The 23,126-nt window shown below is 39.5% G+C and overlaps 1 protein-coding gene across 1 annotated transcript in view; it reads right to left on the bottom strand.

The window, feature by feature from the left end:
* LOC147718208 (vomeronasal type-2 receptor 26-like) overlaps positions 1–15,086 on the bottom strand; it is a 137,418-nt gene extending 122,332 nt beyond the window's left edge. The window contains exons 1-2 of the mRNA XM_086967167.1: positions 15,057–15,086; positions 6,992–7,219 (exon numbers count right to left, since the gene is read on the bottom strand). Coding sequence (XP_086823293.1) covers positions 6,992–7,219; positions 15,057–15,086 — 258 coding nt within the window. The remainder of the gene's footprint in view (positions 1–6,991; positions 7,220–15,056) is intronic.
* Between the last annotated feature and the right edge of the window lie 8,040 nt (positions 15,087–23,126).

Below are 23,126 nucleotides of genomic sequence, written 5' to 3'. Positions count from 1 at the left end.
GATGGGGAAGTTTGAGTATATTGACTCCTATTCTTCTCTGTCGTCTTGATTTCTCCTGATGTGAGTTGTCTCTTTGCTTACTTACCTGGCCAGTGGGTTTGCATAGGGCTGCCATTGATGGTTTCTCTTTCTATTCTTTGCATATGTTCTACTATTTTATTCTTCTCTTTGTTGTTCTATTATTCCACTTTTTCTTCTTTTACATTTAACAAAGGAGGATATGTTGTATGTTTCTTTCCGCTTCTATTGCATTCTTGTACTGATCACACTTTCACTGGTGTTCAACTTTATTTTCTTTCCTCTCCTCTTGTGTTCTTGTTTTAGTCACATTTTCACTTGTATTCTACTTTTCCTCTGGTTTTTCATTTTTCCTTATTCCTCTAGTCTGCATCCATTTCTTCTCTTTTGAACATTGTGTTGTTTCTAATATGGGCGTTCCTTTTTGTTCTCATTTGGAACAAAAGAGGATATATTGTATCCTCGGTTGCTAGTATTTATGCTGTACCAGTGGAACCCTGCTTGAGTGATCTAAGATGGAATGTTGGGAGTGGGAACTCACAGTTGGAGAAGGGCTGAGCGCCTAGCTGGGTGCTCCTGGTGGGGTTAATATCTACTGTTCTACTCTGCTGTAACCAACCTAAATAAAACTTCATGTAACACTACAATCAGCATGGACTTGGTTACTACAGACTCTTACCTGGATTTTTCCAGGACTCAATCAGTAGTCTGCAGGGGGTTAGGGGACTGCATAAATTGTACACATTTGATTGTACCACAGCTTGTCTCAATGACTGAGTCATTATGAAAAATGCATCAACAGTGACTAGGTACTTACAGTGCTAGTAGTTGACAGAAACATGAGGGTATAAGTGCCTATGTTTTAGCAGAGTGATTAAATAAGGACATGCATCTGTCAGGATGAATGTAGTAATGGACACAGACTCATAGTGTGATACCAGACAAGCATGACTAATAGCTAGATTTTTGCTAGAGTGACTCAGTAGTCTGCAAGGAGTTAGGGGACCGCATACATTGTGCAAATTTGATTTTACCTAACACAGTGCATAGAGAATTTATAAGTACTTAGGTATTACTACACAGAATAAATAAGAGTACGGTGCTCGATGGGTGATTGGAGGAGTGTCTCAGTACTAACAAGGCAATACCTGCTCAGCAAGCAAACTCTATAGAATAAAACTACTGCATACATCTCACCTTTCTACAACTGCTTTTAATATTACACGTAACCAAATACAAACCAGAAACCTTTCACATTTCTCTACTATAAGTCTCACCATTTCACTGAAAAACATAAATGAGTATTTCTCTACAAAACAATATCTACACCACATAAATTCACAATACAAGCTTCAAATTGCTTTTTAATATTACATGTAACCAAATACAAACCAGAAACCTTTCACATTTCTCTACTATAAGTCTCACCATTTCACTGAAAAACATAAATGAGTATCTCTCTACAAAACAATATCTACACCACATAAATTCACAATACAAGCTTCAAATTGAAACCAAACACCAAAATGATTTTGCATATGTTATCTTTACCTCTTTAGACACTTATAAAAACTACTCTCATCACTAATACTTTAACTCAACGTATTCATTTCCAATTTGAAATCTACACCAAAAATTATCCACTATACTACTTATGTACATATCCACACATTATACCAATCAGTCATAATCAGCAATCCCTATTCCAAAACACACATAATGCTATGCAAAGTGTATATTTAACAACTTTACTAAAAACTGCATAATCATTAAAAAGTATATGAGTAACTTCAAATGTTGTAAATTATATTTCATGTTGAAAAACAAAGGCAGGACATTGTACACCTCACAAATTAATAACTCACCTTTCAAAAATTATTTGTAGATTATGAAATATCGGAATCGCACACTAGATTTTCTTATGTACAAAATTAATATAGTGCACTGCTCTTAGCAAAACCAAAAAATCGCAAAGTTTCCCTCTTATTCTGCAGACATATACATGTAAATATCGAATCACATTGCTTCCCAGATTACTACAAATTCTAAGACACATTTCTATTGGTTAAACATATCAACCCTTGCCAACTGACCTCTAACTGAACCAAAATCGCTTCTGCAATTTTCTGGAGACGCGCTTGGTCCGTGCACCTTAAGCAATGGAACCGCGGATCCAGACGAGACTTCAAAATTATATTACAAAAAGGTTACCTCTTTTTTTTATAACACACAACTTCTAACCATTCCAGTCACTCTCAGTGCAATTACATATTACTGTAATATTTATATGAAATAGACATTTTAATTCCACACATAACGTCCAACCCTATCCCTATTCAGCTTAATGCCTGTTTCCATAGTAACAGTTCATGGAAGACTCAACTGAACACACAGGTCAAAAGTTCAGCACACAATGTTGCAAATTGAAACAGCAAGTGTGCTTGACATTCCAAAATATCAGTTTATCCTGTCTAATATACCTATTTTTTACCAGCCAATAAGAAGCATACACCCTATTTGTCATTCTATAATGTTCTCAATCAAACCAATCATTTCTCTCCTTTTTTTTTAAACTGCATCTTATCCACTATTTTAGATAGATCTTATTCTACCAACTGCCAACTTCACCTACAAACATCTTTTTCAGTGCATCAAGACTTCCCTTCAAGATGCTTAGAGTGTAGATTGTGGGACACAGCTATATTTTCTGGTGCAAAAGGAATTCTGAAAGCAGAGGTATTGACCATAACCCAGCTTTGCAAAATGTAGATATTAAATTGATCGTAAAGAGAGGTTTAAAGTGGCACCAATTGATGCCATTAGTTAAATCCCTTTTGCATCTCCAACACCCTGACCCCATAATTGTGCACTGTGGTGGCAATGACCTAGGCATTTTGACTGAGGCAGGTTTGGAAATGCTAATGAAGCACACCTTTGCAGAATTTATGTTACTTTTCCCCCAAACTGCCTTTGTCTATTCTAACATATGGCAAAGACAAAAATGGAACTGGTCCAATCAATTTTGCCCACAGATTGAGAAAGCTATGTCAATAAAGCTGCTTCTGCATATCTGGGAGATTATAGTATGGGGTCCATATACAAAAGCAATCTGTGTTTAATATGTATAGCATCTGCATGAGAGATGGTGTACATTTCACAGATGAGGGAAACAGAGTCTTTCTCAACAACTTTAGACATTAAATAGGCACTTACATGTAGGTACCAAAATCTCCCACAAAACACAAGGCCTCATTTTAGAGCCACACAAGATCCAAACATATAACCTAGATTTATAATAAAAAAATCATACATTTTTTGTGCTGGGAGTCACGCACCCAGCGTGGCTTGGAGTCGTACACCCAGTGCGTTCACACCAGGGGTCTGCGCTGGGAGTCATGCCCCCAGCGCGTTTACACCAGGGGGACGCGTTGAGCCTCGCGCTAGGGTCACAACTCTACATTTTTTGATAATAAAAACGGCTCCTACCACTAATTTCTATTCGCCCAGGGGACCCCATCCCCGTGGCCTATACACTTCAATGGGACCATAGGGAGAGCCCTAATGCAAGGGAGAGTCCCTGCATCGTACTGCGGGAACCGACATTGGTTTTCCACAGTGGGAGCTGCTAACATGCAGCTCCCTATGTGGAAAAGCATTTCTGCTTTGGATTTTGGAAGAGAGATCAGATTTCACTGCTCTTTCTTCCAAAATTCAAACTAGAGCTTGCTACAAAGGGCAGGAGACGTGCTCCCGCCCTACCGCAGCAAACAGCAGTGTCCTGGGGTGAGCACCCTGGGACACTGCAGGAGCCGGCCCTGGGGGGTGGTGGTCCCCGGGCCATCACAGGCTCAAGGAGGGGGGCTGCACAGCCCCTCCCAAAAATTGAAAACCCCAGGGAGGTGGTGGTCCCCGGGGTGGGAGGGTCTGCTACGGACCCCCGAATTTGGATTTTAGTGCCCCGGGGAGATGGCTGTTCCAGACTGTGTAGGGGGACATGAGCCCATCCACACAGGTGTAAGTTTTTTTAAACAGCCCATGGGGTGGCAGTCCCTGGGATTACACTTGTACATACCCCTGGGATCTGGCCCACCTGGGGGTTAAACATAACAAAGCAAGAAAGCCTCGCTTTAAAAAAAAAAAAATGTTTGGATCCCCACACCCAGCGCGCATTCCACTGTTTATAAAAAAATGCTTTACTGGGTCTTGGGGGTCCTTGTGTGACCCCCTTAGCAGGCCAAGGGGGACAGGGTGTTGCTACCCTGTCCCCTTTTCTTGTTGTACAGCTTTGTTCATCTTGTTTCCCGAGGCACAATATGGCTGCCAACACTTCCTGGTTTGCAGTGTTCACAGCCAACAGCCAACTAGAATGCAGCTTGTGATCGGTACGGTGCGCGGATCCACCGCGCCTCTATATATAGAAACTTTTATTTTTTGATTTGCTCAGCAACTACTGAACGGATTTTCAACATTTAAGAAAAAAGAGTTATTTCTGCCACAAGTGCTACCTTTATGCAAAATTTGGTGTAATTCCTTACAGCAGTTCGAGCTGTAGCTGTGTCTAAACTTTCCTATGGCAAATTCATTTTTTTAAATCTTTTTTTTTTATTTCGCAGGAACTACTGCACGGATTCACACCATTCAACAAAAAGAGTTCTATCTGAAACAAGGGCTACCTTTTTGCCAAATTTGGTGTAATTCCTTTCAGCAGTTTGGGCTATCTAAGTTTCCTACGGGAATTAACATGGAAAAAACACGTTTTGGGACCCTCCTTTTTTCTTGGCCCCCGCTTTCCGAATCACCCCGAAACTTTCAAGACAGGAGCTGACCGGAGCAGGCCACTAGTTTTGAAATTTTCACAAAAGATTTGTCAATTGGTGCCAAAGTTATTGGGAAAAGAAAAAATGCTTTTTGAAGAAAAAATGGTTCTAACTACAATTACCTACTGGGGTTCACCACCCTAAATTAAATGCGTGGTAAATGAATGGTTGGTAAATGCCTTCATGATCTTTGGCAACAGCAGCAACACATGGAGTGACTCTTAAAGGCCATCAGACTAGGACCTTCACCCACACCCTCTGACCACGCCAAAGACCTCTTAATCATTACTGACAACAAGCTCACCATGTTATGTTATGTTATGTTATTAACTTTTGTATAGCGCGCAGATGCCGCAGCCAAGAGGCGTCCCGGCGCTTTTGGAGATAGAAGACATAACACAACACAACACAGATCAATGTCTTCTCATTCCCCGGCTTCCTCACTCTGTGCATGTTATGTAATATCTTCAAATACCTTCCTCCATACGTGAGACGCACCATGACACACGCCCTCATCCTCAGCTAGCTGGACTATGGCAACATCCTCTACATAGGAATCGCTGCATACCTCCTACAGAGACTCCAGACCATACAGAGCACCTCAGCCAGCCTCCATCCTTGGCCTTCTTCAAGGAACCCGCTTTATACCCCAGCTCAGATAACTCCACTGGCTCCCCGTACAGAAGAGATGCCAATTCAAGCTGCTGACCAACACACACAAGGCTACACATGACCAAGGACCTGATTATATTAACCAGCTCCTGGAATTTCTCAACCATTGAGAAGCCACCTTTTCATTTGCCCATACTCCCTGCATCAAGCAAGGCAGAAGAAGAGAAAGGTCCCTCTCCCACATTGCAGCAAGGACATGGAACATCCTCCCTGCACACCGGTGGACTATCGCCTTACTTCCTGAATCCCAGATGGCCTTCAAGAGCTGGCTATTTGAATAAGCCTCTGGGGCCAGCAGACAGCTAGATGTCCTATCGAGTGACTAGCCTCAAATTATAAATACTGACGGGGACCGCGATATATTCTCGGCACTTCTGTCCTGCTCGAATTTTGACACGCTCTTTTACCTCTTTAGATAACGCGACGCACACCGCTAAAACAAGCTGTGAGTATGGGTCTCACGTGAGCGTTATTGTTTTATACCGGTATTGTAGATGTTGCACGGTTTTGGTGAGCGGGATAAACTTCACGCAAGTCTTCACAAGTCATGCATGAATATCATTTAGGCACGTTTTGGATTCACACATGGAGTTAATTGTTTACTCGTTTTTTTTAAGAGTTTGTTCATTACATTGGTGAGATAATCGCAGTTTTGAACACACTGCCTTTCATGTAATCTTGGTTTCATGCAGTTAATGATTTTACTGGGTAACTGTATAGATACAAGTCGAGACTGATATATTGATACTATGATTTGTTCCTTTTTTGTAGAGTAACCCCCTGAGGAAGGGCTCAGTCATCAGCCCGAAATGCATTGGGGAAGTTATATGATTGGATTATGTTGACGTTGGATGAAATACTTGAACTTTGAATTATTTTGAACTTTTGATGAAACATTAAACATTTTGGAAACCCAACATGAGATGGAATGAATTTTGATGAACTGTCTATAGACTTATAGTCTATGTTTCATGCTGTGCAACAGGGTGTCTCCTTCCGAGTGGGGGGAGCTTTGCATTAGTTTACAGTTGACCGCTGTGAGGCACAGACAGCGTTTGATCCTGTTGGCACGCTACAAATCCACACTGCGAGAAAACTATTGAACTATCCAGCTGTGCAGGTCCTTCCCTCATTGTTTTGATACAGTAATATAGAGGTCAGGCTTCAACCTGGCAAAGTAACAGTGAAGGAGGAAACAGGTAAAGATCAAACATTAATTGAAAACCCTCCTAAGCATATTATTTTCTCTGTTTGGGTTATGATGTTCACGTTATCTTCTATGTTCTTGTTACAAAGGAGTGACAGCTGTATTGTCTACTTCTAATTTCAGAGCTAAAGACTTTTTAGCATTCCTTAAGAAGAATATTTGAGAAAATAAATCAATAAATGCACCTTGTTGCACTCTACAGATTTATCATCATCTTTTAATCAGTCTGGATCTTGCATCCTTCCCGTTCCAATGAAGGAATCATCAAGATTCTCACCTGTTTTTCTCCTGTGTTCCACAATATGGCATCATCCGCTATCCTTATCTGCTTCCCTTCCGAGGTGCTGAAGTCAAAGGTCCCCACCTTCACCAGTGTCACAGTGCCCTCAGAAGAGATCTGGATGTTTACCAAATCAAACACAGCTGGCACATCTCCATTTTTATCAAAGAAGATTTCCTCTCCAGAGCTGGTGTTAAAGCGCACACTCCTCACATAATGCAGCATCTGAAATTATAAACAACAAGACTCTTGTGAAAATAATAAACTGACTCATTTATTTTGTATTCTTGGGCAAGAATATTCTTGTATGTAGCAAGGTTATAGGGTGAAGAGAGTAAAAAAAGATACAATGCCAAAGAAATCCACACAAATGTAGAACAGTAGTTCATGCTCCTGTTTCTGGTAAAACCTCTGGTTTGTGTCCCAGGGTTGTTACTCTGACATGCTCCTAACACAGACAGGAGTGAAAATGATCCGGCTCACCTGCCAATAATTTGTTTTCACAATGATGAGCCAATTCACAGAGCATCTCATCATTCAACTTCAACCAAGATACATCTAGCCCATCCTGACAGATCAGAGGTTTAATCTCCATCTGCTCCTCTTAGGGGCAGTCAAACCTTCTTGACACTAAAATGTGTGTATGTGCAATGCAACCATTTCAATACTGCCCAGCAAATGCTTCTAATATTGATTTCTGAAAATCTATTAACCAGATTTACATAAAAGTAAGCAAAGGCACTTTTTTTTAGCTTTTTTATTGAACGCAAAGTTTCTTTTTGGAGCGGTCACCAATGACTTTATAAAATATATACAAATACGTAATTAGACCCAAAAGAATATAATAATTAAATAGCAAGATATTAAAACTTAAAAGTTCTGGTTATTTCCTAATCGGCTTGAAGTAACAGGACCACATCAAGGGTGTGTAGAAATATACTTGGCTGCCTTCTTGTAAATGAAACAACCTCACCCACAATATCATTGATGACTGAGCTCCAAACTATCTGTCAAAACTTTTTGCCCTGCATTTTCTCAACCATTCCATTCCAGCATGTGTGACTTGTTACAAAACATGCAGAAGTCTAACTCATCCCTCTGGGGCTCTTTAGCCATTTCTTTACATATAGTGCCTTACATTCCCAAACTCATAAAATCACTAAAAACCCATTTCTTCAAGCAGACTCAAAAATCGTCTTGTGTCTGCCTCAATTCTCTTTCTTTCCTTGAGTCTATCAGTCAGATATCTACATCCAGTTAATGCCCCTCTGCTTTACTCTTACCAAGGGTATACCACCTTTATTTCAATATACATAGCTGATAGATTCCTTCAATTGATAGCACCACCCAAAGAGATTTTCAGTTACTATCCACAAGGTAATATGTTTCCAACCATCTTTGTATGTGATGCAAAAAACAGGCCACCACAAGGTTTTCTATGGTGCTTTCAAAAATTACAAAAAAAATAGCAAAAAGGTACAAATAAATAATACTATAAAGTTGGCATGAACGAAATGAGACAGTCTGTCAAGGAGCATCTTGTGGCTGATAGTGATGAAATGGGGCCCAGATGTATTGAGTATTTCCTCATTGATGGTTTCACATAACTCACCTATGTGGGGTCCAGAGACCACTAAGACTAAACTAAAGCTACTTATGAGGCCATTTGTGAAGACTGTCGACATATAACTATTCCAAGTGCCTTTGAAACTGGTGATATGTCTGAGAAAGGTCCAAAGTTTTAAAGATTTTATAGGTCTGAAGAAGGTTTTTTTCATTTAGTGGTTAAGGTGGTGTGTTTGAAGTTTTGATTGTGTAGAGAGCAGGTTTTGTGATGAAATGTAATAGTTCAGTACAAATCAGGCTAACTGCTTATGGAATATTAACATTCCATGGTGGGGAAGACTCTTTGAAGGAAATAGGGCCACATGTATCAATCAAAATTGCATTCGCAAACTAATGCAATTTTGCCAAATGTTATGTATTAAGCCAAAATAAGGAATCGCAAAATTTGCGATTCCTTATTTTGCGATTGCATTTAAGGAATCACAAATTTTGCGATTCCTTAAATGCAATGTAAGAAGCACCAAAAAAGTGCAATTTGGCCTTTAAGGAATCGCAAATTACCACCAACTTCAAGTTGGTGGTAATTTGTGATTTCCTTGAAAAATTGACTGTTTTGCATTTTTCAAAGTGCAACGTGAAGCACATACATACCCTTAGGGCATGTATGTGTACCACATGTGCACCCATGCCTATTTCAGGGGTGCATCAGGTTGTCCTTTTGACACCCCTGCACTCTTGAAATTATTCTCAATTTGCGATTCTCAAATTGCAAATCGCAAATTGAGAATAACTTCCCATTCATTCCTATGGTCCTCCTGGCCCATAGAAATGAATGGGAAAGTATTCCTTAATTGAGATTCGCAAGTTCCTAATCGCAATTAACGAATATTAAGAAATCGCTAGAAAATTGCGATTTTTTACATACATCCCTATTTGCAATTCTCAAATAGCGATTTCTAAAAAATCGATATTTGAGAATCGGAAATCAAGATGTTGATACATATGGCCCATATTGTGAATAAGAGTACCATAGGTAAGTATATCATTTTAAGTGTTGTATTTAATATAGCTGTAAAAAAGTTGTATTTTTTAAACATTGTGTAATATATTGTATTTCGAGGTTTATGGCCGACGGCAGAACGGAACAGGTTAAAAGAAGAAATATTCATGGAAAAATATGTGTGTATTATTTGTAATAAAATGACAAGCTCCACCTTCGCACCCCATCTCTGCAAGATCATCTACAGCTCCTTCGAGACCGCCAACTTCCCGGCGAGCTGGAAGCACGCCGAGATCAACACCCTACTCAAGAAACCCAAATCTGACCCCAGGGACCTCAAGAAATTCTGGCCCATCTCCCTTCTCCCGTTCCTGTGAAAGTCATTGAGAAGATCGTCAACAGGCAACTGTCCAAAAAGAACAACCTCCTGGACCCGCCCCAATCCAGATTCTGCAGCAACCACAGCATCTAAACAGCCCTCATAGCCTCTACTGACGACATCAGGGCCATGATGGACAACGGAAAAACCGCGACCCTCATCCTCCTGGACCTCTCAGTCGCCTTTGACACTGTTTGCCACCACACCCTCCACACACGCCTCTACAATGCACAAATCTGTGACAAAGCACTGGACTGGACCACCTCCGTCCTCACCAGCAGAACCCAGAGTGTCTGCCTCCCTCATTCCACTCTAAAGACACCAAGATCATCTTCGGCATCCCCCTGGGAACCTCCCGTAACCCGACACTCTTCAACATCTACATGGCCCCACTCACCAAGAACCAGATAACACAACCTCAAAATCGTCTCATATGCCGGCGACCCCTAGCTGATCCTCTACCTCACCATGGCACCCACCACTGCCAAATCCAACCCCCGCGAAGGACTGAAGGCCATCGCCGAATGGATGATGAACAGCTGCCTGATACTGAACTTGGACAAGACAGAGGTCCTCATCATCAAACCCACCCCCTCCCCTGGGACAATCCATGGTGGCTGGCCACACTGGGACTGCATGGATGCCCACTAACCACGCATGCAACCTTTGAGTCATCCTGGACTCCGCAATGTCAATGACCCAGCAAGTTAACTCCGTTTCCTCCTCCTGCTTCAAAACCATCTGCAAGCTCTGCAAGATCCCCACCGGTACCAGAAGAAAAGTAACCCAGGCCCTCATCACCAGTAGACTGGACTAAGGCAACACTCTCTACGCAGGAACATCAGCCAAACTCCAGAAATGACTACAACACACACAGAACCCCAATGCACTCCTCATCCTTGACATCACCCACCACAGCCACATCACAGCCCACCTGAAAGACCTACACTGGCTCCCCCTCAACAAGTGGATCACCTTTAAGCTCCTCAACCATGCTCACAAAGCTCTCCACAACTCCGGACCAGCGTACCTCAACGAACGACTCACCTTCTACACCCCGAACCGCCAGCTTTGCTCCGATGACCTCCACCTTTGCACCGTCCCTTGCATCTGTCGAGCGACTGCTGTCGGCAGATCATTCTCCCACCTCACCACAAAAACCTGGAGCACCCTCCCCATCTGCCTACAAGAGACCCAGGTCCTGCTGCCCTTCAGGAGATTCTTCAAAGACCTGGCTGTTCAAGCAGGAGCAGCACCCCCACCCCTCCAGCACCTTGAGACCCTCATTGGTGAGTTGCGTGCTCAACTAATTACATTGATTGATTGAAATAATTTATGCTATGCTTTTAACAGTAGGGCCTGATTATATATGAATAATTTAAAAGGTTTCTGTTAAATGTTGACAACATATGAATTGTTAAAAACTTTTTACATAATAATAGTATGTTTGTATCTCTTTAATATTACTTCTATGACTTAATGCTTAATAAGGATTTTTTTAATTCAGTATTTTTGGGTAATGCAAATATTTTTAGTTCGAAAAAAATGTGTTACATAATAATATATTATATTTATGCATTCTTTATAGTAATAAATAATAATTTAAAATACACGCCTCCCAGTAACGGCCCAGGTGTTATGAATTGCCCTTAATGGTCAAAAATAGTATCTAGGTTGACAGATATGGTTATAAATAGTTTAACAAAGTGGAAAACCTGGTTTTGGGTAAGCTTAAATAACTGGAGGCTAAAATGGATTATGGATTATTCCCATCTTAACAACTAAAATAATTCATAATTTGAAAGCGAACAATGCTTTACTTGCAGGGCAAAACATCCAATAATGCTAATGTTCTGGTGGCAGACAAGCAAATGATAAATGTAAAGACCCCTCCAGATTGCACTTCCTACGTTTTAATTTTGACAAATGCGTTGCCGCTGCTGTTAACCTCTTCACAGGAGGAAGATCAGCATTCCCTTAAACAGTGTCCTGGCTTAAAAATAACTCAGACTGGGACCATGATTTATTGGCAGAATATGGTCTTGTAGAAGAGCCGTCTGGGTGACAAATTGAGTAAAGGATTTCCAAGCCGATTGTATAATCGGAAACTGTAGAAGACACTCTGTTATAGATGTCATCCTTTATTGCTTGTATAGCAGGTCTTTTTGTCACCTGGATCTAATAAATGTTTGCCTCTTGGGTATTTTTGTATACCATATCACAAGGCCTATGCTTTACCTTTGGTGTAAAAGGATGGACGGGGGTGTCCGAACAGGATGGGGAGGGCTTTGAGACTAATAATAGATATGAAGTACTCTTGTCACTTGAGCAACTTGATTGACTACCTGATAAGACTCCACCTCCAGGTGTCAAACTCAATTCCCGGAGGTTAGTTTGGATGTATCTATATTGATGTCACGAAGCAGAGCTCCCTGACCTAGATGAGCTCCCTGATTCGGACGGATGGGGTGTCCTTGCTAACGCTTCTTCCTTTCCACCCCGTCCGCAGGATCCTTTGGACGTTTCCTGGATTTCCACGGCTCTGCCTCAGGGACGTGTACCTCTGTATCCAGCCTCTGTGACGCTAGGGGCATGTCCGACAGCACTCGCCCAATCAGGTCAGACGACGTCACCCGATACTGACCAACCGGAGGAGCTGGGGGCGTTTAAGGAAGCCCCGTTCTGGACTGCCGGCGCGGAACCTTCTGAACGCCAGCTGAAGCACGAGGAGGACGCCACGAAGGAAGACGGAGGCGCTGTCGTGGAACCGCTGCTAGGACCCCTGAAGCCGAGTGACGACAAGCCAGGAGGCCAACGATACCACGAGCCGCCCCGCCACACTTCCAGGGGAGAAGTGTGGCTCCACAAGGTACGGGCCGTTTTCAAGGGTTGTTCAAATCACAGGGTGGGACGGGGTAGTCTGAGGGTGGTCACTATCGTCGTATCTTGCCGGCCGCCTACACTCCCTGACTGATAGGTTTGGTGGTAGCACCCTGGTGAACCCTCACTACCCTACCCTCCTCTCATCTGTTGTATATGTCGGGCCCAGCCCCTAACGTGGCTGTTTTTCTTTTCCTTTTCTCCGAGTGATCTCCAGCCCTGTGGTCAGCTCCCGCTTCCTCAAGACTGGAACCGAAGACCCGGAAACTTCCCCAAAGGAGAGGACCCTCGTGTATTGTTTGTTTCCCCAGGAGACTGTTCTTTAAAGCCTTTGAACTTATCTCGGTGTTGTTAAACCGAATAAAAATAGCTAAAGACATACTCAAACTCGTGACGATTCTCATTCTCCCGACCCCGTTCCCCACAATTGACCTCTAGTCTGGACTACCCCAGCTCCAGAAAGACTTTTAATCTGTCCTCTTGGAATGTGACCAGTATCCGGTCAAAGCTGAGTAATCCAGATTGGACTTCTTTCATTTATGAATGCAATATTGTGTGTCTTCAAGAAAGATGGACTACTGATTCTTTTTAGTAAATTCCTGGTGTTTTCCAGCTATTCCTTCAAATGAGAGTAGGACGATAGGAGGGTTGACTATATTGACACCTGTTAACTTAACTAAATTGGTCATTCAGTTTCTGCTCCTAATCTGTATCATCCCTGCAGACTTCGATTTGCTGCCTGTCAACTTTCATCATAATATATTTAATGCTGGTGTGACCCATGTGATTGAAAACGTAGAGGACGAGATTGTGAAGTTTCAAGATAAGAATAACAAGCATTAGGAAACATCGAGGGACTTGGCTTATGCGCCGAGGTGTCATGGCGCATCACGCTTGAGTTCCGCTCCGAGGCAGGACTTTATTACGGATTTTGAGCCTTGTCTGCCGGCTCCCAAGACCGCGAACTACAGGAATGGCTCTGCGATAATTTGGTGAGCCTTTTGTCAGGTTTTCGCGCTCCCGACATCCTGTTACGAGCCTCTTTGCCACTGCGGTGAGTTTTAGCCTACAAAATCACGGGCGCCCGCCAGCCTACAAAATCACGGTCACCCGCCGTTTTGTTTTCTGCACTGGCGCTCGCGTTTTCCCTCTCAGCAGCCCATTTTACTTCAAACCGATACTTCAGTGAGCACATTTGTGGGCCTTTTTTTCATCTAGGAATGAATAATATAAAATCTATTTGTTATCCTTTGCCCTGCTTGTTTAATTGACCTCTCCTGAATGTGTCACACCTAATTGCCTGTCAACTTTTATTTTTTGGCAAAATATTGGGGAAATATGCTATTTTTTTTTTTCTGAACACTTTCAAGCTACGCCATCGTCTTCCTGTTACCCTGGTATGGAATTGATGCAACTCACAATTAATAGAACTCAAATGAAGGAGCAACATCACCTCAGAGAGAGCAGCGTTGCCTAGCGTTCCCGCCATTTTGTATTGAGCCATCCATATTTTTCTCCTTTTACTGGCTGCCAGTTATATCTGACCACAGATAATGTTTTCTTTCTTTCACTCCTCCAAGGTCATGATTGGATTGTGACGGTCTCAGGAAAGGGCTCCCTTTTACATTACTTCAATATCTTTTGCTTTCTGTGGCAGAGAGCAAATATGCATCTTTAATTGGAACCTACTATGATATTTCATATGCCGTCCTTTAGGTTCTTTTGTTACTGCTAAATCTTATTATTATAAAGTGTGTCACACGTTGTGGTATTTGATATTATACCGTCTGCATTCACCCAATGTTGTGCTTATTAAATCGCTTTTTTCAGCGTTTCAACAATGGCTACTGATCCTCATTTTGCCAGATCTTCTCCCACTGGTACTAAATCAAAACAACATAAAAATGATCCTATTCTCTCCTCACGAAACCCAGTCCTGGACTCTATATTAGACAAAGTATGAGGCCTTCAACCTTTTATGTCTACTAGCAATGAAAAGCTAAAACAGATCGAGGAGAGATGGATTGATATGGAGGGAAAAGTTTTGGAAATTGAACGAGTGAGTGACTTACAGGATGTTTCTTCAAAGATTCCAGTATTAGAACAAGAAATTCACAAGTTAAAAATACAGACAGAGGATCTTGAAAACTGTAATCGAAGGAATAACATACGCCTTTACTTACTTCCGGAAAATATTGAAGATTCTGATATGGTTTCCTTCCTACAGAAGCTCTTACCTGAACTATTAGATCTCCAGCCATCTGCATCTCCCCTCAACATACAGAGAGCACATTGTATTGGTCAGCTCCATCCTTCTTCAAATAAGTCACATGGAATTATAATGCTTTTCTTGGAATTTACTGAGCTTATGCATGTCCTAAAGGGAGTAAGACTTAAACATTGACTCATCTGGTCAGGCCATAATATCTTTATATCCCAGGATGTCTCGACTGCAACAAATGCACGATGTAAAGAATTTCTTGCCCTACGTCCTCAGATGCAACAGCTTAATATCCAATATGGAATTCTTTATCCATGCCTTTGCAAAATTACACATGAAGGACGCTCACGTTCATTTGATGACCGTGACAAACTTAAACTTTATCTACATGATATTGCATCTTGTGGAATGGATACCAACATGTGACTGTTTCTATAGTACAATGCTTGTTAATATGTTTTTTACAAGTTATATTTCGTTAATATCCTATGAGTAGTCACTATTGCCTTCTTATATTCAAGGTTCTCCTTCCATTTATTTTACTATTGTTGCTGTCCAAGTACTTCGACGTCACTATGCTCCCCTAACTTTGCTTATTTATTGCTTTTCTACCCCTTGGTCTTCTTACTTTTTTCTTGATCTGTCTTCTTCTTTTTTCCTCTTTCTGTCTTTCAATCTTTTTCCTTCTTTTTGACTATATGTCCACCTTGTTATATGTTTTTTCCAGCGTGTTTTGTTCATTGTGTGTTAATAAATGTATTTTTTCTGGTTTCCTTGTTTTTTATGCAATTTTGTTTTCCTGTTTCCTCATGTACCCCCTAATCCAACAACATGGTTAATGTGGTCTTGTGGAATGTTCGTGGTTTAGGTCATCCTGTCAAACGTCAAAAGGTATTGTCGTGTTTAGCTAAACTTAACACCCAAGTTACTTTTTTACAGGAAATTCAATGTAATGATTTAGAGTCTCTTAAACTCAAACATCAATGGGTTAATCAAGTTGTTTTTTCTCCTGCTACGGATCGTCATGGCGGTGTTGACATACTATTTCACAAATCAATCAATGCACAAATACTATCATCAGATGTGATCCTTTTGGCCAATGGGTACTGGTTGATACTATTATCAACAAAATGCATATTACTTTTTTCAATATCTATGGTCCCGTTAAACCAGATCCGACATTTTGATAAATATTAACTGTATCTAATTTTAACGTAGTAGTTGGTGGTGACTTTAATAATTGGTTGGACCTTTTTTCAGTCAGAAAATCCTTACAAATCATTCCATTCTGCCATTTCCTCTCGCCCTTTATTTGATTCATGGAAGACATGTAATCCTGATACCTCAGAATTTACTTTCCTTTCTCCTGTACACTATACAAGTTCTCGTATTGATTACATTTTAGTTTCCAAATCCTTATTTCCTTTTCTCCGCTGCTCACAAATTGGTTCTATTTTTATTTCTGACCATGCTTCCATTTCTACTTACATCGATATATCCATCATCTCATGTAAACAAGGCTGTTGGCATTTTAACAATTCCCTTTTATCAGACTGTACCTTTATTTCTTAAGCAAGCTTCTTTATTAATGAATTTTTTGCAAATAATAACTCTTTAGACACCTCAGTCCATAATAATTGGGATGCATTTAAAGCATCTTTTAGAGATTTCACTATTGCTTATTCTTAAAAAAAAGAAAAGTTAATGAATGCCAAATATACAGACACCCTAGAATTAATCAAAACCCTGGAACACAAGTATTTCTCCTCCAAATCCCCATCATCATTACTAGAATTAATTAAAGCTTAATTCGCCACTGTAGACGCCTTTGTCAAAGGACGTTTAGCCTCAGGTAATGCCAGAATGTTTTCTAATATTCTTACTCTTAGTAAAAAATATCCCTCTCCCTTGGCTGCATTGTCTCTGTATGCAGAAAAAGTCTGTGACTGAATTAATTGGGATTTCATTTTACACACTTTACAATGGTATGGTTTTGTGCCTAAGTTTATTTCATATATCATGTTATTATTATCAGATCCAAAAGCATGGTTTTCTTTTTTATGGTCTTTTTTCTCTATATTTTTCCCTGCAAAGGGGTACACGTCAAGGGTGCCCCCTTTCACCATTATTTTTAGTGTTATGTATAGAACCTTTTCTTAAACGTATTAGAAATAATCCTCTTATTACTGGATTTACTCTGAAATCAAACCAAATTAAGCTTTCTGTATATGCAGATGATGTTCTTATTTATATGTCCAACCCTGTTACATCCCTTCCTCCATTTTTACATGAAATTCCATTATTCTCTAATGTTTCAGGATATAAACTTAATTTTTCCAGGACTGAAATGTTACCTTTAAACCCTTCATGTTACCAACATATGTTTGACTCTACTAATTTTACACGGTGTCCACAAAAAATTAAATACTTGGGCATATGGTTTTCTTCTAATATTCGTGATACTCTATCCCACAATTTAACTGCTCTAAAACTTAAGATTACCAAATTGTTGACCTCTTGGTCCCATTTATTGCTATCTTGGTAGGGCAGACTTGATACAATTAAGGTGATGATTGTTGCACAGATATTGTTCACATTGTCAATGTTACAACAATTCAAAATTCCCAACTATTATTTCACACAGATTAATTCTATATGTACTAAGTTTCTTTGGAATAATAAACATGCATGCATTGCTTTATCCAAGTTACGTTGTCCTAAAACTGAGGGGAGATTCCCTGATTTTAAATGATATCACACTGCTTTTTTGATCCGTCAATTTTATGCTATATCTAAAGATTATCAAGACTTACCTAAACCTTATTGGGTTACTGTTGAATGTTCACTGCTAAATGATTTTTCATTACAGGATATTACTTTTATGACTAATTGTACTTTTATTTCTAAGTTTCCAATTTTGAAATATTCCCATTATCTTCTACATACACTTTATTTTAAGAATTTTGATTAATATTAACTTTTTTTCTTTCCTCCTCATTCTGGTATAATAAACACATCACATTTCATCACAAATCATTTTACTACAAACATTGGAAATAAAAAGGTATTTTTTATGTCAAACAAATGATTGTCAATAATATGATTTTACCTTTTCAACAATTGCAAGAGACCTTTAATTTACCTGATTCATACCTTCAGAAATGTAGCATTCTAGCTCCAACACTCCAGAGTTACTTGCAGAATTTTACTTCTCAATTAACTCCAACTTCATTCACACCTGATACACCCTTGTACCAAGTTTCTTCCGATACTATTCCTAGTGCCTCATTTCTTTATAAAACTTTATCTATAGCTAACTGCACACAGACTAAAACAAATATTGAGCTAGAATGGGACAGAACCTATCCCAAATGCTATCTGTTTCCCAATGGGACATATTTTGGCAAAAACTCATCAAGACATCCAAAGCTGCTAATATCACACAATCCTTATATTTTATTTTCAATGTAGTTGTTATTACTCCCCTACATTTACATATGTTTAACCTATCAGTCTCATCATCCTGTTGGTCATGTTTTAAAGCTGAAGGTTCTTTACTGCATTTACTCTACTATTGTCCTAAAGTGTATGCTTTTTGGGAAGCTGTTTGGTCAAAATGTATATCGATTTTTTCTTAGAATATTCAATTTAACATTCACAATGTATTTGTAGGTATGATGTCGCCGGAGTTTGATCAAATGACCTCTAAATCAATTCTATTTGATCTATTTATTGCTGTAGCTTTTAAGGTTATATTAACATGTTGGAAAGACAACTCTAAGTTATCCTTTTTACTCTGGTGGAATTTAGTATGCGATGAACATAGAATTGCTTCGGTGCCGGTTTCAATTCAATAAAAAATTAGATCTGATCTATTATGCCTACCATTTACTTCTTATCTATCATGAACTTCACCTCCTACTTAACTTCTCTTTCTCTATTTGATAGTGTCTCTTTCTTTCTCTTTCTTTCCTCCTTCTCTCTTTATCTTCTCCTTCTCCTATCTCTCTAGATCTTCTTTCTCTCATCTTTACCTCTTTTTTTTCTTTTATTATACACCATCTCATGTTTTCACAGGTTCATAATATACTTCTACAAAGTTCAGTACTGGACTATTTATCAATCAATTTATATATGATATACAAATGTATTAATCTCATGTTTTTTTTAACTTATTTATAGATGTTATTCTTGTATAACTGCACACTTATTTCTGCATATGAATGGAATATTATATTTGCATTCTGTGTCATTTATATTTAATAAAAATTATTTAACAAAAAAAAATAGTAACAGGCATTGGTAGATGCATTGGGTATCGCCAATGTGATTAATATTAAGCTGTTCTTGTTGTAGCTTGCTAAGTAGCTGTACAAAATAAGTTACTGAAAGTCTGTTACAGTGTTATGACTTGTTTATGTACAAAAATGCAATATATTGCACTGTTACTAGTGGTAGAGTGTGAGTAAGTAATAGTAACATTTTGAAAAATTAAATGAAAAGGGAAATAATTGAACTGATGTACTAGCAATGTTATGTATTTAGAGGAGTGTTGGCAACATTTGGGCTTGGTGCCACTGCACCTGCTGCACCATTCAAGTCATGCTCCTAGTGCCTGCAAGATAACTGCATTTGTGACTGCCTGACTAGCAGTAAAATATTGCAATATTTGGTGTTTAGAGGGGTTCCAAGAGCTAGGGCCCCAGAGTCACTGCACCTGCTGCACCATTCAAAGCATGATCCTGTTGTCTGCAAGGTAACTGCACTTGTGGCTGCCAGTTCAGGAAAAAATATACCAATATTAAGTGTTCGGTGGGGTGCCTGGAGCTTTTGGTCCTGTTGCCACTGCACCTGCTGCACTTTTAAAATCATGACCCTAGTGTGTGATAGATTACTGCACTTATGACTGCTTGCTTAGTAGTAAAATATTAACAATATTTGGTGTTTATTGGAGTTTTGACAACATTTGACCCAGGAGCAACTGCACCTGCTGCACCATTTAAATCAAGCCACTTTCAACTGCAAGGAAACTGCAATTGTGACTGTCTGTTTAGTAGTAAAATATAGTGATATTATGTGTTTATAGGAGTTCTGACAACTTTTGGGCCTGGTGAAATGGCATCTTCTGCACCAGTCCACTCATGACCCTAATGACTGAAAGATGAGTGCACTTGTGACTGCCTGTTTTGTTGTAAAAGATAACTTTCCAAGTCCTAACACATTATTTAAATGTTGTTTGTCTGTGGGAAAGAGATATGGAAGCCTGTTTGTTGCAGAATATTCCTAGGATGTATTATAAATTATCAGTTGCACATAATTGATTCATTTTAAAAAAAAAATATTTTTTTGAACTATATGCTATATTTTATTTCGTCTGTATTTCTGTATGCCTACATGGTTTTGATTTTTAACAGAATAAAGGTGATCTGATTGACTGACTGACTAATTAATTAGTCATTGAAAACATTTTGAAATGTGTAGATATAGATTTTATATTTTCTGTAACTAATTGTGTTGTATTAAGTTATATTTATGGATATTGGTCTAATATTTAATGGATTAATTAAAAATTACATTGTATTATTTTAAGTATTTTATAACACATTTTGTTTGTTTTTTGATTATTTGGGGATTATAATAAAATGTATATGTATTATCATTTTTCATGTTTATATTAACTACATAATGTACTAATAATGTAAGCTATATTATTCATTTATGGTAATGTGGTATGTTGTGTTGTACATATATTAATTAATTTATTGTACATCTCAATACTATTTAGATATTTTTAACATATGTGTAGGTTCCATTATATAATTGCTTTCAATATTTTTACAGTTACATTTAAATATTTATTAAGTAGGAGTAGGTTAAGTTCATTTCACCCCTTTACTATTTAACACCTTCTCTAAATGGGTTAGACTGGAGTGGAAAGGAAATGTCAATTCTTTAATACCCAGTACCTATATAAAATGGCATACTCATTAAGGGCCTTACTATTATGAGGCCCGGAAAGCCTCCGACCGCAGATTGGAGGCTTTACAAGCCTCATAGTGGATTCACATCCGACTGCCTAATTGCAATCTAGGCAATTGAAATTGAAACAGGGTGGTCATTCCAGCTGGATTCTGATGGGCAAGTCAGCTGGTCAGAGACACATAATCCCAATGGACGGTGTTTCCGCAGTCATGACTATGATGCTTGGTTTCCGACAGGCTTTCCATGCTGGGCTTTCCGACATGGAAAGCCTGTCGGAAAATGACTTTGGGGGCCACTAACAGGGCCCCCTTCAGCCAGTGGCCTCCGGTTGTGGGCCAAGGGGGCAACTTTGGTGCCACCCTATTCATCCTTGCACAGTGTTGCAGGCACCATGAGGTACAGGGATGAACACCAACTCCCTTTTTGTGTATGGGAGCGTGCGCTGGGACCGGTTTCCGAACACATCACAAGATCCCATACAGAAAAGGGTGCTTGCAAACACACCATGTGCAGTTACATAAAAATTCAGTGGTCGGGACCGCCGACCAGAGGTCGGTCGACCCGTATCTGTAACTTGCGTCCACCCAACATCATAATAAGAACCTTAAAAGTTAAACACTTTCCCCTAAGTTATTTTATTGGACTGGGAATAATAAATCGTAACACTTTTAAGTCCAAACCTTCAGCTACATGTTTTAGATAGGAGTGAGAATATTAAATGTCACTCTTTTGTCCAACACCTTTCGCGTGCTGGTTTAAATTAGAGTGAAAATAGCAAATGTCTGCTCTTTAGTGTCCATCACCTTCCCCTAAAAGGGTTCAGATTGGAGTGGGAACAGCAAACTTTACCCCTTCAGTGTTCCACTTCTCTCCCTAAGCATTTTAGATTGGAGTGGGAATAGTAAATGTAACCCCTTTAGTGTCCATCCCCTTCCACTGTTTTTTAAATAATTGCTTATGATGTTGGATTGTTTAGTTGGATTTAAAATGGACTGTTTTATTTTTGCATTTTTCTTGGTAAAATTTGTTTTATTCCCCCTTTTTTGATGGATTATATTTTGACAACATGGATTAGATAAAGAGAGCTTCAGGGTTTTATGTGTATTATTTTTGGAATGGGAAATGTTACATTTTAAAAAGTACACATATTTGGTATCATTGTTCTGTGTTAATGTAGGTCTCATCTGTTGTATTTACTTGGTTCCATTTGATTTTATTTGTAATTTTGAACTTTGTGGTTGATTTCTTTCTTTCTAACTAATTTTGTTATCATATGTTGTTTTGGCTGATGATTGTAAGAAGATGGATTAGTGATTGAGAGGGTGAAACTCTGCTTAAGCAGCAACCACAATTCTTGTAACAGATAAGACACAAGTAATCCCCTAAATTAACATGTGCTTAACGCCTTCGCCGTGGGTCTAATTCCCCCGCGGCGAGGGGGCGATGGGGGCGGCGCGTGGTTCTCGTGATGAACTCAGCTCATCATGACAGACAATGGAGCTGTGCTCATGACGAGCTGAGCTCGTCATGACTTCGCCCACTTAATGGAACGCCCTTCACAGGGGGGGAATTATCCCCGCGTGGGCATTCCATGACTGTTATGACGAGTTCAGCTCATCATGAGCACAGCTCCAATGTGCGTCATGATGAACTAAGCTCGTCATGAGCGCCGAAGGTGTTAACCTTCTTGTAGTTTGGCACAAAACCCAATCAGGCTTAACTTTGAGGCTGTTTATAAAGTACCTATGCAGCACAATAAAAGTAATAAAGTAAAAACACAACCCAAGAAAAATCTCAAAATAAGATAGAAAAATAGAGAACATTTCAATGAATTATTTGACACTAAAACCGCAAAAATCCAATCAGTAGAACAAGAGTAAAGAAATTGTAAAGATTTAAATGACAATTGGGCCCACATGCACAAAGCATCATTCGTGATTATCTGGTAGGGCGAGACAAGGTGAAAGTAATTTCCGGCTGACCGTAATGAAGCGTGGGCCATGTACAGTGACCAAGTTAATCCATGTGAAATAGCTACCTTTCAAGTCCAGTGCTAAGAGTTTCATTCACTGTGGAGGTAGGCGCGAGGAGAATGGAAAGCATT

Source organism: Lissotriton vulgaris, chromosome 4_1 (assembly GCF_964263255.1).
Source record: "Lissotriton vulgaris chromosome 4_1, aLisVul1.2, whole genome shotgun sequence".
Taxonomy (NCBI): Eukaryota; Metazoa; Chordata; class Amphibia; order Caudata; family Salamandridae; genus Lissotriton; species Lissotriton vulgaris.
This window is presented reverse-complemented; position numbering and strand designations above follow the sequence as displayed.